Source organism: Phyllostomus hastatus, unplaced genomic scaffold (assembly GCF_019186645.2).
Source record: "Phyllostomus hastatus isolate PE091 unplaced genomic scaffold, TTU_PhHast_1.1 phas_contig_1, whole genome shotgun sequence".
Classification (NCBI taxonomy): Eukaryota; Metazoa; Chordata; class Mammalia; order Chiroptera; family Phyllostomidae; genus Phyllostomus; species Phyllostomus hastatus.
Genome location: NW_025333498.1, coordinates 30,862,020 through 30,876,710, shown reverse-complemented (window position 1 = coordinate 30,876,710; position 14,691 = coordinate 30,862,020). Strand labels below are relative to the sequence as shown.

At 36.5% G+C, this 14,691-nt stretch overlaps 1 protein-coding gene across 1 annotated transcript in view; it reads right to left on the bottom strand.

Annotated features, from left to right (window-relative positions):
* Positions 1-14,691, bottom strand: part of CCDC148 (coiled-coil domain containing 148) — a 232,500-nt gene that overhangs the window by 47,308 nt on the left and 170,501 nt on the right. Inside the window, exon 12 of the mRNA XM_045819379.1 lies at positions 2,290-2,408. Within this exon, the coding sequence (XP_045675335.1) occupies positions 2,290-2,408 (119 nt within the window). The remainder of the gene's footprint in view (positions 1-2,289; positions 2,409-14,691) is intronic.

The following is a 14,691-nucleotide window of genomic DNA, read 5'->3' as shown; positions in this document are numbered from 1 at the left end:
TTCCTGTGGCTTGCTTTTGTTTCCCCAGCACAGTTTCAGGCTATCCAACTAGCCCTGTGGCCAGTCACCTTTGCCTTGTTCTTTAGTATTAAGTTGTGTGTGTGTTTTGTCTCTGACCCATGGCATAGCCTATCTTATGATTTCCATTTATATCTTGTTTTGTGCTTGTTTAATTGGTTTCTCTCTGGCTGTTTTACCTCCTAGCCTTGAGCCTGGGCTTTACCATATTCCGTGTTTTTTTATGATAGAGCAAACTCAACTCTAAAGTCCTGAGATACCTGAAAAATAATGTGAATTTCATCCAGAAAATCCTTAGGAATTTCCTGGCATCTGCGTGAAACTCTAGGTTCACTCTGCAATCTTGCGACTGGAGTTTGAGATAAGTGTCCCACAGTTCACAAAGAAAGCTTCCTTAATATAAATGAACCTCACTGTGAAAAATGATTATGTCCTCCAAAGTTATTAATAAGTCTAGGGGACAATTTTTTAAATTGCTTTATTTTTTTAGAGCAGTTTTAGGTTCACAGCAAAATTGGACAGGAAGTACAGAGTTTGGACTCCCCCCCACCCATATTTTTTTATTGTTGTTCAAGTACAGTTGTCTCCATTTTCTCCCCACCATTCCCCCCACCCTAGCCATCCTCATTTCCCACCCTTGATCCTACGCCCCTTTGGTTTTTAGGAAAACTTTTTTTTACATTGACTAACTATAAGGAAAACTTACTGTGACTTATGTTATGAAATGAAAAAACTATCTTTAATTTATCTTTTGTGAAAGTCCACTCAGGAGCTAGCAACCCTAGATAACTGTCAGTTACTGGTTTATTGTCTCACAGCTCCAAATCTACCCTTCATTGTCTGCTCTATGAAAATAGAGCTGAACCCTGTAATTATTTGTCCTTTCAGCTGACACAATGTTATATCAGAAAAGAGTGCTGCAGGGATGATGTAGGAGAAAGCAGCTTTTCTTCCTGGTCCCAGTATGTACCCTTCCTGCCCCTGCCACATGGCTGCTGGCAGCAGGTGTGAGAGACACCCAGTGGTGCTTGTGCCAGTGGAGTTCCAATGGCACCTCATAGTTTCTCATCAGATGTCAGAGGCACTCCCATAGTCTGATTTCCACTGAGTCTTGCAAGCATATCATGAGCTGATTTCCATCTTTGGCCTCCTGCACCCTGGTAGGGTGTTTCCTGCTGGCCTGCTGGCTGTACACAAGATCTTCTTAAGACCATCCAAGAACTTCTCCACCAGGCAGTGGGCCACAGCCACACCTTCTACAATAAGGTCTGAATCCCAACCACTGAAAAGGATGGGAAACAAACTTCCATATTTATTTCTGCCATGGGAACCCTCCTTTATCCCTGGGGTGTTCTTTATCCTTTTATGTAACAGCTTTTCTGTTAGAATGAATAATTCTTTATTTTAAGTTTTTCCTGTTCAAATTACTATGCTGTCTCTGTCTCTTCAGTTACCCTGATTGATACAATAATGTTGGATAAATAATTTTAATTACTCTGTGTACTCATTCATAAAATAAGGAAACTGGGTTAGTTGATCACAAATGTCCCTTCCAGTTCTAAAAAAAACCAAACATTATTATCCTAACTGGTGTGGCTCAGTTGGTTGGATGTTGTCCTGCAAACCAGAAGGTTCAATTTCCCATCAGGACACATGCCCAGGTTGTGGGTTCGGTTCCCCAGTGGGGCACATGCAAGAGGCAACTGATCAATGTTTCTCTCTCACATTGTTTCTCTCCCCACCACCTCCTTTCTCCTCTCTCTAAAACCATTAAAAGAAAAAAAAGAAAAAAAGAAAATAAAATAAATATTATCTTTGGAAGTTCAGGGAGGGGGGTTCTATATAGGTACAGAAAAATTTAGTGTAGTAGAATGAATACTATATAGCACATATAACTGTATATTGTTTACTCCAGCTTCAGCCATAGTAAGTGGGTCTCCCGTCTTATCTGAATAATACTTTCCTCTTTCTGGGCCAAAATATTTAGTTGCAACAGAAGCTAGTGTTACTTCATGCACACAGTGCATCAAATACTTTGAAATCTTCTGTGAGGGTTTTAACTAGGAAGCTGTCTAAGGAACAAAATTAAAAACTAGTGATTCATATATAAATATGAAAGTTTAAAATATATTCTAAGTATCAGCTTATCCATTTGTGAATATAAGTATACATTTAGTATAAAAATGCCCCACTGATAGTGTTTATCCAAACACATGATAGAGGATCCATTCACCACCTCCATCACTACACAATTTAAATTTTTTCTTTTACCTTTCTCTGTCTTTTGCCGACTGTTCAGCCATTAATTTCTTCAGTTCTTCTAGATGCTGAAGATCTCTCATTTCCATTTCTTGCCAATTCCGTTCTTTTTTAGCCCAGTATTTTCTTATCTATTGTATAAATGTTACATAAAATTTAAGTTAACAACAGAGATATAAAAACAAGGAGAAAAGTTATAGCAACATTACCCAACATTGGTTCATATAGCAAGGACTGAATTTAAATGGCACTTCATCTTTTTTCATTTATTAGATCTGCTTATAGTATATTGGCAGCAGGAAAAATAAATGACAACACGAAGGGTTATGTCCTGAGAAGCCGTATGGTTTTACAATTTTTGAAGTGGAAATGTAACTTGTGCAGAGACCTAAGGTTTTAATCTATAGCCAGGAAAATTGGCTTTCAGGGAACCACAATGAAAGCATGTTATTTCCCTAAAGTATATGATCTACCTGTTACTCAAGAATATTTTTATCTTTTTCTGGTAATGCAATCTCTAACAAATATAGCACTAACCTATTTTTACTTTAAAAGCATGAGTTTATTTATGCTAATGGACAGCAGGATGTTGAAAGCTTTATGCTTCTGGGGAAGTGGCAGGAGATAGGTGGGAGGAAGGAAGGAAAGAAAAAATTAGCAGTGTTGTGATGTATAGTAGTTAGGGCTTATGTGGTAAAATAAAGGACAAATTTATCAAGCTCAAAAAGGTGAAAGCATTATTCTTGCTAGGCTTGTTTTTCTTTCTTCCTCTGGAGGCAGAATGGGAAAACCAGAATTACGCACGTGCTGTTTTCAGGGGGCTGAAACCATTTTTCAGAGTTCTCCCACTGATGCGCAACTGAAATGAATGTTTATTTGACATTCATTCACCAGTCTGGCCCACCCTGTTGTTTCTGGACCAAGAGACTGATCAAGAGATCTTGCTAGTAAAAAACAGAGTACCTCACAGGTGAATGACAGTACCCCACAGAGGGTCTGTTATAGAGGATGGGTTAGCCCCACCTGCAATGTGGCATTTTCTCTTTTTAGAAGTGAAAAGCTAACTGGTTTTTAAACTTGCCCTAGCAACGTGCTTTCTGACCCTGGGAGGACCAAAAGAAGCACCCAGAGCGCCATGGCCACAGCCACGGCAAAGCTTGTGACCCAGCAGCTGCAGGAGCTACATTATCCAGCACTTACTGAAATGGTGGATGAGCTCAAGTTAAAGTGATTCTACTCCAGAAATGATTGAGATCTGAATATGGGGAGAACAGGGATGAAGCCAGAAAGAAAGCAGCACCAAAGATGGGGAAGAAAGAGAGCACAGGAGAGGGCGAGAAAGAAAACTGACTGATAAGGTGCATTTCAGAGTCCTAACTGACAAATGCCAGGGAATGCTATTAGTGCCAGATATAGAACTATTATCAGGGATTATATTTTCTCCATCTGCAATTTATAAGTGATCTTTATTTTATTCTTAAGACTTCTCTGTGTTACCTTATTGTTTGCTGTGAGTATATATTTCTTTCATAATCAGAGAAACTGAAGCTACTTCAAAACCAAATTTTGAATCAGAACAGATATTAGGTTAAAGAGCATGTTTCTTTAGGGAACAACAGACCAATAAATTGTTTCGTTACTCCCAGCATTGGCCTTGGAGAGAATTCAGTGGGCCTTTTGCCAACAACCCCTTAACTACAAGTGGACCCATGCAAGGCTGCTGGTATCCGAAGATCACTGACACCATTTGGTACTCTGTCCTGTGCAGACCCTAGAAGTATGTCACATCTGAGACTTTTTGACATCTAAATATCAGTTATTTTCACTCTTGACTCTCTGGTATCCTCATGAGTCAGTTCTCTCTTTCTCTCTACTCCATCCTAGTTCTTTCTACAAGGCCCTCTGAAACTTCTGTGCTATCATACATTAAATCTACTTCTTTAACCTTCTGAACACTACTATGTGGTTTTGAATCAAATTGGAAGGATGTTCATGCTACAATGCCCATGTGTCAAGAGACTTAGAAATGGTTTGGTCATTTTCCTCCTTGTTAACTGCTCCTTTCATGTACAATCCTTCTTTCTTTGATGTTTTCACTAGTTGGCTATATCACCCTCTAGTTGTCTTTATCACTGGCCATCTCCCCTTTGTACCTTCAGCCTTTTGGTCTTTGCTGCTTCCTTTTCCTTGCATGAAAATATATACAAATCCCACCCATTAACAAAAATTTAAAATAACTTTTCTAGACTCCTAAGAATGTAGCAACACACCCTTCATTGTTACCTTTTCGGACAAGCATCTTATAGTACTTACTGTTCTCCAATTTGACATCTCTTATTTCACTCTTTACCCATGATACTCCGACATCTGCTTTTCACTCCAGTTTTAATATTCCCACCAATGACATCCAAAGAATTAAACCAAATGGTCCTTTTTAATCCCTATTTTATATAATATGTTCATGTATTTGATTCTATCAACCCTTATCTGTAGTCTTAAGGCATTATTAACTTTGACATTCATTTATTCAATATTTATTGAGCATATGCTTTAAACCAGATACTGTACTCTGTACTTGATATGTGGTATTGAAAGAGAAATAATGGCTGTTTGTCATTGAGCTGGGACTTTCTACAAAGATAGAGAAATGAAAAAAATATGTTACACTTCAAGTTCTAAGAAGGAAATAAGTATGGTTTTGATTTAGAAAAATGTGGGTAGGACTATTAGAAGGCATATTTTTTCAATGACATTTGGATGAAAACTTGAATGAGTGACACAACCATAGGAACAAAGGAAGGGAGACCTTCCCACTGGCGGAATAAGAATTTTAGGTGTGATAGCACTAAGTGGGAAAGTTAAGATTGGAGGTGAGATTAGTAAACTAGATAGGGACTAGATATTAGGCAAGGATTTAGTTCTAGAACCAAGGAAAAGCTATGGAAGTGTTTAAAGCAAGGAGTGACATGATCTTGCTGATATTTTTAAAAGATAGCTCTAGCTATTGAATGACAAATGGGTAGTAGAGGACCAGAGAAGAAAGAAGGAGACCAGATAGGAGAATGAGGCAAAAATGATCAGTTGGATTCTGGAAATAAAGTGAGACTGCTTCTTGGCCTCTAGGCTAAGATCAATCATAGGAAACAAAGCACTCAAAGTGGAGATATGTTTTTTGAGTGGAGTCACATGTGCATTGAGGGACTGGATATGAAGATGAAGAAAATGGAATCAAGGATGATGCCTAGGTTTTTGCTAGAGCAACTGGTTGAATGATGGTACCAATAACTGAGATAAGGAGATAGGAAATAACAGGTTTGGAAAAGAATGACAAGCAGGAGCTCAGTATTGATCATTAAACAGTTGAGATAACTGCAAAACCTTTAAGTGAAGATTCCACATAAGCATGTGAAGGTATAGATGGTGGCTCAGGGGAGGATTCAGAGCTGGAGGTCTAAATAAAGGAGACATCTATTTACAATAGTATTTGATGTCACAGGACTGAATGAGGTCTCTAGGGTAAGAATGTAGATAGAAAGAGAGTAGCCATCCACTTGCATGCTTATCTGCCTTTTGCATATTTTTATCCACTAGAATAACTTTATTTTCTTCTTCCACTTGCCAGTTTTACTCTACCTGTAATCCAGAACAAAAGCCATCTCCTCCTTGAATCTTTCTCTGAACCCTCCAGTAAAAATGTTAGCTCCATCCATAATGACCTTTGATTAAGGTTTATTATTTTCCATTCTTTGTTCTATCTTGTATTCCTTGACTTATTTTCATGAGACTCTTCCAGTGGATTGTAACTGATACATTTGGGCATTTGCTATATGTCTGGCAAGCTCTTCTCTGTCTTGTTGCTGGCTAAAATCCTCCTGTCCATCTTTTATGATTCAATTTTAGCATAGCTTTCTCAGCCTTTCCCCCTCCTTCTTTCCTCCAGACATAGCTAGGTATTCCTTCTAAGGCATTATTATGTATTCTTAGCATAGCACTTTCCATATTGATCTGCATTATTCATCTTTGCATCTCTAGTACCTTGTATCATATCTGACACAATAGGGCTTAATTGATCATTGTTAGCTGAGTGGAAGCTTCTTCTGGTCTCTGGTTTGAGAATAACTAAGCTGTGGATGGGAACCAGGCCAGCAATTTTATTTGCAGGATGATAAAGTCTGAACTAAGCACTTCCCTAAGGACAGTTCCATTCACTTTTTGTCAATTAATAGGAACAGGAAGTGTGTGTCAAGGATTATTGGCTTTTCAAGCCTCCAAGTTAAGGCTAAGTGTATTTAACTAGCCCTTTGGGACATTTGTTAAAACAGATTTTAAACACATTGTTTTGTTTTTGTTTGTTTGTTTGTTTTTTAGAATTCTTGAATGATTCTTGATAGGGGGATCAGAAAGTTAGTGCAAGTGATAAGAGTTGAATTTAAAGCTTCTCTCTTGACTTCCAGCTAAGGTTTCTAGGGAAAGCTTGCTTTTCTGAAAACTGATACTGGCTCTCATTATCCTACATCTTCTCCTATTATCTCTGATTTGTATCGAATGTTCCTCTTTCATATTTCCACATTTTGTTCATTTTGGCAAAGTAAAGACAGTAAAAGTATAAATAAACCAAAGAAACGATTTCCTATCTAGGTTTATGAGCCAAAATAATTCTATGCTATCTTTTCACTGGTTTAAGATTACTTTTATATCCCATCTTACTTTTGTAATCTTTCAAATAATTTGTTTCTCATTAAAAACTCCACTATTAAACATGATGTTTATGGTATTAGAATATACCAGAGTTTAATTTTTAAAACTTGGACTAATATTACACAACCATTAAATTATATTTTTATTCCTTTAGCCCAAGAATTATTATAACTCAGCATGACATAAAAATTTCTTGTTTACACAGAGAAAGCACAAAGTTAGTACTAAAGCATTATTAGAAGGACAGCTTGGTCTATGATTTCAAGAAATCTGTATAATACTGAATCTTTGAACAAATAGGCTTTTGTACCTTGCTCCCAGGTAATTATGTCAATGGCTCTAGTGACTTATTTAGGAGGAGGTCATAATCCTTGGCCAGATATACAAAATATGTTAAATACAAAGCTCAAAATACCCAGTTCCTTTCCTCATACATCACTGAGATAAAGCAATTTTTTATTTTTTCTGGATTCTAATTCACTTGGCTAATTTTCTTTTTAAATCTTAAAGATTTCCTTTCTACTTTTGACCTGGAATATATACCCCTACAAAAACTGATGTTATTACATATAGAAACATAACAGAACCTCTTGATAGAAAGTATTTAACTCTAAATTTTTCTGTTTGTTTGATTTAGATCACAAAAAATCACCACCAATTGAAGTATGACTTTTCTTTCCATACAATCATTTCACAATCATCCAAATTTCTGCACAAATTTTTTTCACACATTTGTGTGAACTTCAGGAAGGTAAGAAACTTGCCTATACAGTAGTATTTATTTCCATCTAGTATCACACCTTATAGATGAGTAGTGCAAGGTATGCATTTGTCAAACTAATATAGTGAAGAACAATATGGAAAGAACATTTCATGCAATAGTTTTCTTATATCAACTCATATAAATCCCAAACTACTGATAAAGCATCCAGAAACACAATAATGATAGGTCATAGACCATCAGTGGTCCAATTCACTTAGTCATGTGGGTGTAGAGGTACATTTAATCCTAACAGAGCATTGGAACATGGTACTTCTCTAAATCATATTGTCCATGGAGGCTAGGTTATGCTAAAGACAGACATAGTCACTTCTATCCTCAAAACCTTTCACCCAATGTTATCTCTTCTATAATTTATGGTTTAGATATCTCTGTGAGCTTTACCCAGGATTTTCTGAAGCTTCTGAATAAGTTTGGTTCCAGGAAAATTACTTAGCAGGGCATTCTTTAAGGGCAAGGATAGAAAAACTCTGTACATCAGTAAGAAATCAAAGCTAGGTCTTTTGTTTTCAAAACAGAAACAGTTTTGCTGCTACCCTGCCTGGTTATTTGAACTTACAGTAATGTATCTCCATTCAGTCCACAGTTCAAACTATTCATATTTTAGCTGTTAATCAATATCTTAAACTTGAACATTTTTGCCACCAATCTCCAACCTGATTTAAAAAGCCCATCAAGCCCTGGCTGGAGTGGCTCAGTGGATTGAGCACTGGCCTGCCAACCAACTAAAAAGCACATCAACCACTGGTAAGAGGGTAAATTGTCATACTCTTTTGAAAGAATAAATAAGAAAATAACTAGTATTAAGGGACCTTGGGAGCAACATCAAATATTACAATATCTACATCATAGGGGTATCAGAAGGAGAAGAGAGAAAGCAAGGGAAATGGCTAATATCTTCCCTAACCTGGCAAAGGAAAAAGACACAAATGTCCAGGGATCACAGAAAGTCCTGAACAAGATGAACACAAAGAAGCCCACATCAAGACACATCATAATTAGAGTGTCAAAGATTAAAGACAATAAGACAATCTTAAAAGCAGAAAGAGAAAAACAGTTAATTATCTACAAGGGAGCTCCCGTAATACTGTTAGTTGATTTCTCAAAAAACATTTCAGGTCAGAAAGGAGTGGCAAGAAATATTCAAAGTGATAATCAAGGACCTGCAACCAAGATTATTTTACCCAGCAAAGCTATTATTTACAATGAAAGGACAGGTAAAGAGCTTTCCAGACAAGAAAAAGCTAAAGGAGTTCACCACCAAGCCAACATTACAAGACATGCTAAAGGGTCTTCTTTAAGAAGATCAAAAATACGAATAATAAAATGGAAATAAGTATATATCTATTAACAATCACTTTAAATGTAAGTGGATTAAATGCTCCAATCAAAAGAAATAGAATGGCTGGAAGGAAAAGAAAACAAGACCCTTATATATGCTGTCTATAAGAGATTCACTTCAAATCTGAAGATACATATAAAGTAAAAGTAAAGCGTTGAAAAAAATATATTTCATAAAAATTGAAACAAAAAAAGCTGGAGTAGCAATACTTACACCAGACAAAATAAACTTTAAAACAAAGGTTATAACAAAGAAGGAAACAAAGAAGGACACAGCAATTCCACTTATGGGTATTGATGAGGAAAAATGAAAACACTAAATCAAAACAACATATGCATTCATATGTTCATTGAAGCATTATTTTCAATTGCCAAGATATGGAAGCAACCTAAAGCATCCATCAATAAATGAATGGATAAAAAAAATTGGTACACACAATTTACAATAGCTAAGTGCTGAAAGCAGCCTAGGTGCCCGTTGGTAAATGAGTGGATCAATAAACCTGGTACGTTTACACAATGGACTATGCAGCAGAAAGAAAGAAGGAGCTCCTACCCTTCATGACAACATGGATAGAACTGGAAAGTATTTTGCTAAGTGAAGTAAGTCAGGTGGTGAAAGACAAATACCATATGATCTCACCTATAAGTAGAACCTAATTAACAAAATAAACTGGCAAGCAAAATATAACTAGAGACATTAAAATAGACAACAAACTCACAGTAACCAGAGGGAAGGGGAGAGGGAAATAACGTGGGAAAGGGATGTAAATAAACAAGTATGAGGAACCCGTGGACGGAGCCAAGGAGGGTGGGATTGAAGGTGGGAGATGGGTGCAGGTAGGGCAGGGGAAAGTGGTGGTGGGAAAATGGAGACAGTTGCATTTGAACATCAATTAAAAAAAGTAAAAAAAAAAGAAAGAAACAGTGCATATATACAGTGGAATATAACTCGGCTATAACAAAGGAATGAAATCTTGCCGTCTGCAACAACATAGATGGGTCTAGAGGGTATTGTGCTGAGTGAAATAAGTCAGACAGAGAAAGAAAAATGCCATATGATTTCACTTAAATGTGGAATCTAAAAACAAAATAAACAAACAAGCTAAATAAGAACAGACACATAGATACAGAGAATATTTTGATGTTACCAGGTAGAAGGGAGCATGAGGGGATGGGTGAAAAAGGTGTTAGGAGTTCCCCTTTCTCCACATCCTTGCCAGTACTTGTTGTTTGTTGATTTATTGATGATAGTCATTCTGACAGGTGTGAGATGACATCTCACTGTAGTTTTAATTTGCATTTCTCTGATGATTAGTGACGTTGAGCATCTTTTCATAAGTCTATTGACCATCTGCATGTCCTATTTGGAGAAGTATCTATGCATGTCCTCTGCCAATTTTTTAATTGGATTGCTTGTTTTTTGAGTTTTATAGGTTCATTATAAATTTTGGATATTAACCCCTTATCAGATGTATCAACAAATATGTTCTCTCATTCAGTGGGTTGGCTTTTTATTTTGTTGATAATTTCCTTTGCTGTGCAAAAATTTTTTAGTTCGATGCTGGTCTCATTTGTTTTTTTTTTTTGTTTGTTTCCCTTGCTTGAGAAGATATATGAGATAAAATATTGCTACGAACAATGTCCGAGAATTTACTACCTATATTTCCTTCTACAGTTTTTATGGTTTCAAGTCTAACATTTATGTCATTAAGCCATTTTGAATTTATTCTTGTGTGTGGTATAAGAAGGTGCTCTAGCTTTGTTTTTCTGCACATATATGTCCAATTGTTGGGAATGCAGATTTGAGCAGCTACTGTGGAGAGCAGTATGGAAATACCTCAAACAATTAAAAAAGGGAATGACCTTATGAATCAGTGATTCCACTTCTGGGAATTTATCCAAAGAATAAATTTGAAAGGACACTAATTTGAAAGGACATAAGCACCACTATATTCATTGCAGTGTTATTTATAATTGCTAAGATGGTAAGCAACCCAAGTGTCCATCAGTTGATGAGTGGATCAAACAACTCTGGGACACTTACACAATGTAATACTTCTCAGCCATAAAAAATAAAAAGAAAAGAAAATTTTACCCTTTGTGACAGCATGAGTTGGACCTGGAGAACATTATGCTAAGTGAAATAAGCCAGCCAGAGAAAGACAAATATCATATGATTTCACTCATTTGTGGAATCTAATGAACAACCTGAACTAACAAGCAAAATAGAGACAGACTTGTAGACACAGAGTACGTTGACAGCTCTTGTGAGAGCAATGGGGGCCATGACAGGGTGGAGTGATTAAAAAGAAAAAAGGACTCATGGACGTGGACAACAGTATGGTGATTGTAGGGGAGTGAGGCAGGTATAAAGGGGTTAAATGGTAATGGAAAAATACAATAAAAAAGAAAATTATTATGCTAAAGAATAAATTTAGTAAGAAAAGAAACAGAAAAGAAAAAAGGTGAAGGGATTAAGAAATATAAACTGGTAGCTACAAAATAGTCATGAAGATGTAAAGAACAGTATAGGGAAGGAATATAGTCAATAATACTGTAATAATGATGTATGGTATCAGACAGGCAGTAGTTTGCTCAGGATGCTCACTTCATAACTATGTATGTCTAATCACTGGATTGTACCCCTAAGACTAATGTAATACTTTATGTCTACTGTACCTAAAAAAAAAATTATTTTAAAAAACTAGCAAAAGAATTAAGAAATAAATAAAATTTGAGAATAAGCAGGGACATATGGAAAGATTTATATACAGGTATATCCATTATAGCTTTAAAATGGTAAAAAAAAATGGAAATGATATAACACCCCAAAATAAGAAGTTGTTTAAATGCAATATTTCACACAGTGAAACACTATGCAAACTATGTGCAAACACTATGTGGTAGAAAAACAGGGGAAGATGAATATGATATATTGATAAGTGGAAAAATTAGGTTAAAAATAATGTATACAGTATGATTCTATTCAATAGTTAAGCCAAAGTCCCTGTGCCACAAAAAAAGAATATAAGGACATCGTTAATAATTTCCTTTTGGTAGTGGTTTAAGATTTTGGGTGATTTTCATTGTATTTTATTGCTCATTTGTATTTTCCAAACTGTCCACAATGAACATAGAACACTTCAGAATTACAAAAGTGTGCTTTTTAAAAGTCTGATCAAGAAAAATTAACATTTAGAAGGGACATATAAGGGACATGACTATTTTTCCTTCCTGAAGGTTCTAAACTCTATTCCTGTATCTAGTCAGATGACAAGAATACTGTATACATCCTTTTATATAACATTTTCACTTTTCATCACCTTGTACGTGGAATCATTTTTACTTTCTATAGAAAAGTTTCACAGAACTATGATTTAACTTCACGCCAAAAGTCTTTTAAAGGTTGATGCAATATCATATGAGGGTTGATTTAGACTCCTGCAAAATTTCTACTGAAAATGCTATCCACTGGGTGGTTTGCCTCCCTTCCCCCAATACATGCTGCCAGCTCCCAATATGCTGGGAGGTTGTCTATTATTAGCAAATAAGAGCTAAATGTTTCCTTTTAACTTTAACCATGTTCAATTATAGCACCCCTTTTTAGTCTTGGTTTGCTGACAACCGTATTCTCATCCTCTTAATTTTTTGTGTTTCATTCTCTTACTGATTTTCTATTTTAATGATTCTTAATAGGAAACAGATGGCACACTCAAAAGTAGGATAAATCCAGGGGACAATGACACAGGAGGGTTGGAATGCAGGGCAATCACAGGGGTCATTTAGGAGCCTGGCCACTTCACAGCCCCAGACCAGAGTCAGAGAAGGTGGTATGGGGAGGGCCACCTGACAGGAGCTGAGACCTTTGGTAGAGGACACAGCTAGTCAGCACAACTCTGCAAGGCAAGGAGTTGGGGAAACAATTCACCCAACCTCACTGACCTCCCTCATTCTCATCTCCAATGTTCCACTTTGACTGAGCCAAACCAGAAGCCAGAGGGTAAGGGAACCATGTAAGAAAACTCCCTGCTCACAGAGCACAGTGGAGAGTAGATATGATCCAAAGGGAGGATGCCCAGCATGATGGTACTAATACCTTTTATTATAAATTATTTGGAGTTAGCTAATGTCTATATGCATAAGTAATTAATATGAATCTCTTTTAGGTGCTGTTTAACTTTGTCACTTATGTGAGCACTTTTTCATAACAGAGCTGCCTACTCAAATGGGTAATAGCTATTTCCTGCTGTGATGTAGTCTTAGATCCTTAGAACATGATGAGCCAAGAAATGGGATAAACACATTAGTTATCTTCCCCTTAATTGAAATGCCAGGTGGATTAAAAAATAACTATTATGTCTTCTTTAGGAGTAAGGTCTATTTTCAGCAGGCACATTGAAATATTACATAATGATCATGTCATACATTGATATTACTAAAATGAATTTGTCTGTAATCTTGTTTAATTTCTCTCTTTTCAGTATTCATTATGAAGGGAGTATATATACTGAAGATGTTGTATTTTACAGCCTGAAATGTCAGGGAGAGTGAAGAGTAATCAAACCTCAGAGTCATTCAATCATGACTTCCTATAGCTTCGGTGATTTTAGCAATTACTCAATCCAAATACCTTATCTTACAATTGAGGAGGCAAAATCTCACAGAGCCTACATAAGTTGCCCAAGGTCACACACCTTGTTAGGGCCTCCTATTTTGGCACATTTTCCTGTATACCTCAACAACAATGAATAGTTATATACTACTTGTTCATTAAATTCATTTATCCAACCAATTATATTTACTGAAGGCCTTGTGCCAGGCACTGGAGATAAAGTAACAAAGAAAACAGACATATCCCCCTTTTATATGGTGCTTATATTCTGGAAAAGGAACAGAAGGCAGTCAAGAGATAGACACATGTCAGGGGGATGATGAATGCTAAGGAAAAAAAATAAGTTGGGTAAATGAACAAAGTAACAGGGGAGGAGCATGCTATCTTAAGTTTGGTAATCAAGTTTGAGTGGAGCTCTGAATGAGATAATGAGATAAGAGAGTGTGTTATGGGGCTTTGGGAGAGAAGAATTCCAGGCAGAGGAAACAGCCAGTACAAAAAACTAAGGATGCATGTGCTAGGGTGTTCAAGGAGGAGGAAGTAGGCTAGCATGGCTGGAGCAGGATGAGTGAGGGAAAAGTGGTAGGATACAAGATCCAAGAGATATTGAGTGTAGTGCAGGGAGTGACATGTCTGATGTGACTTTTAAAAACATAACTGTGACTCTTATGTGGAAAATATAGTGGACAGGAAGGGTAGGAATCGAAAAGGAGGAGGCAGAGGAATTAATTAGAAGATTAAGAGGTTATTAAAATACCCATATTTCACCATGTATAAACTTGGATAAATCCTTCTCATCATTCTAAGTCTGGGAGTGGCCTGGGTTGCTCAGTCCTCTAAGTATGTATACTTTCTAGCCCAAGTATGTATACTTTCTCACTTTTTTGCCCAAATTTTTTGGGGAAAAATAAGAATGCACATTATACATGGGTATAATGATTACATACCATGGGTATAATAATCCCACATATAATGCACA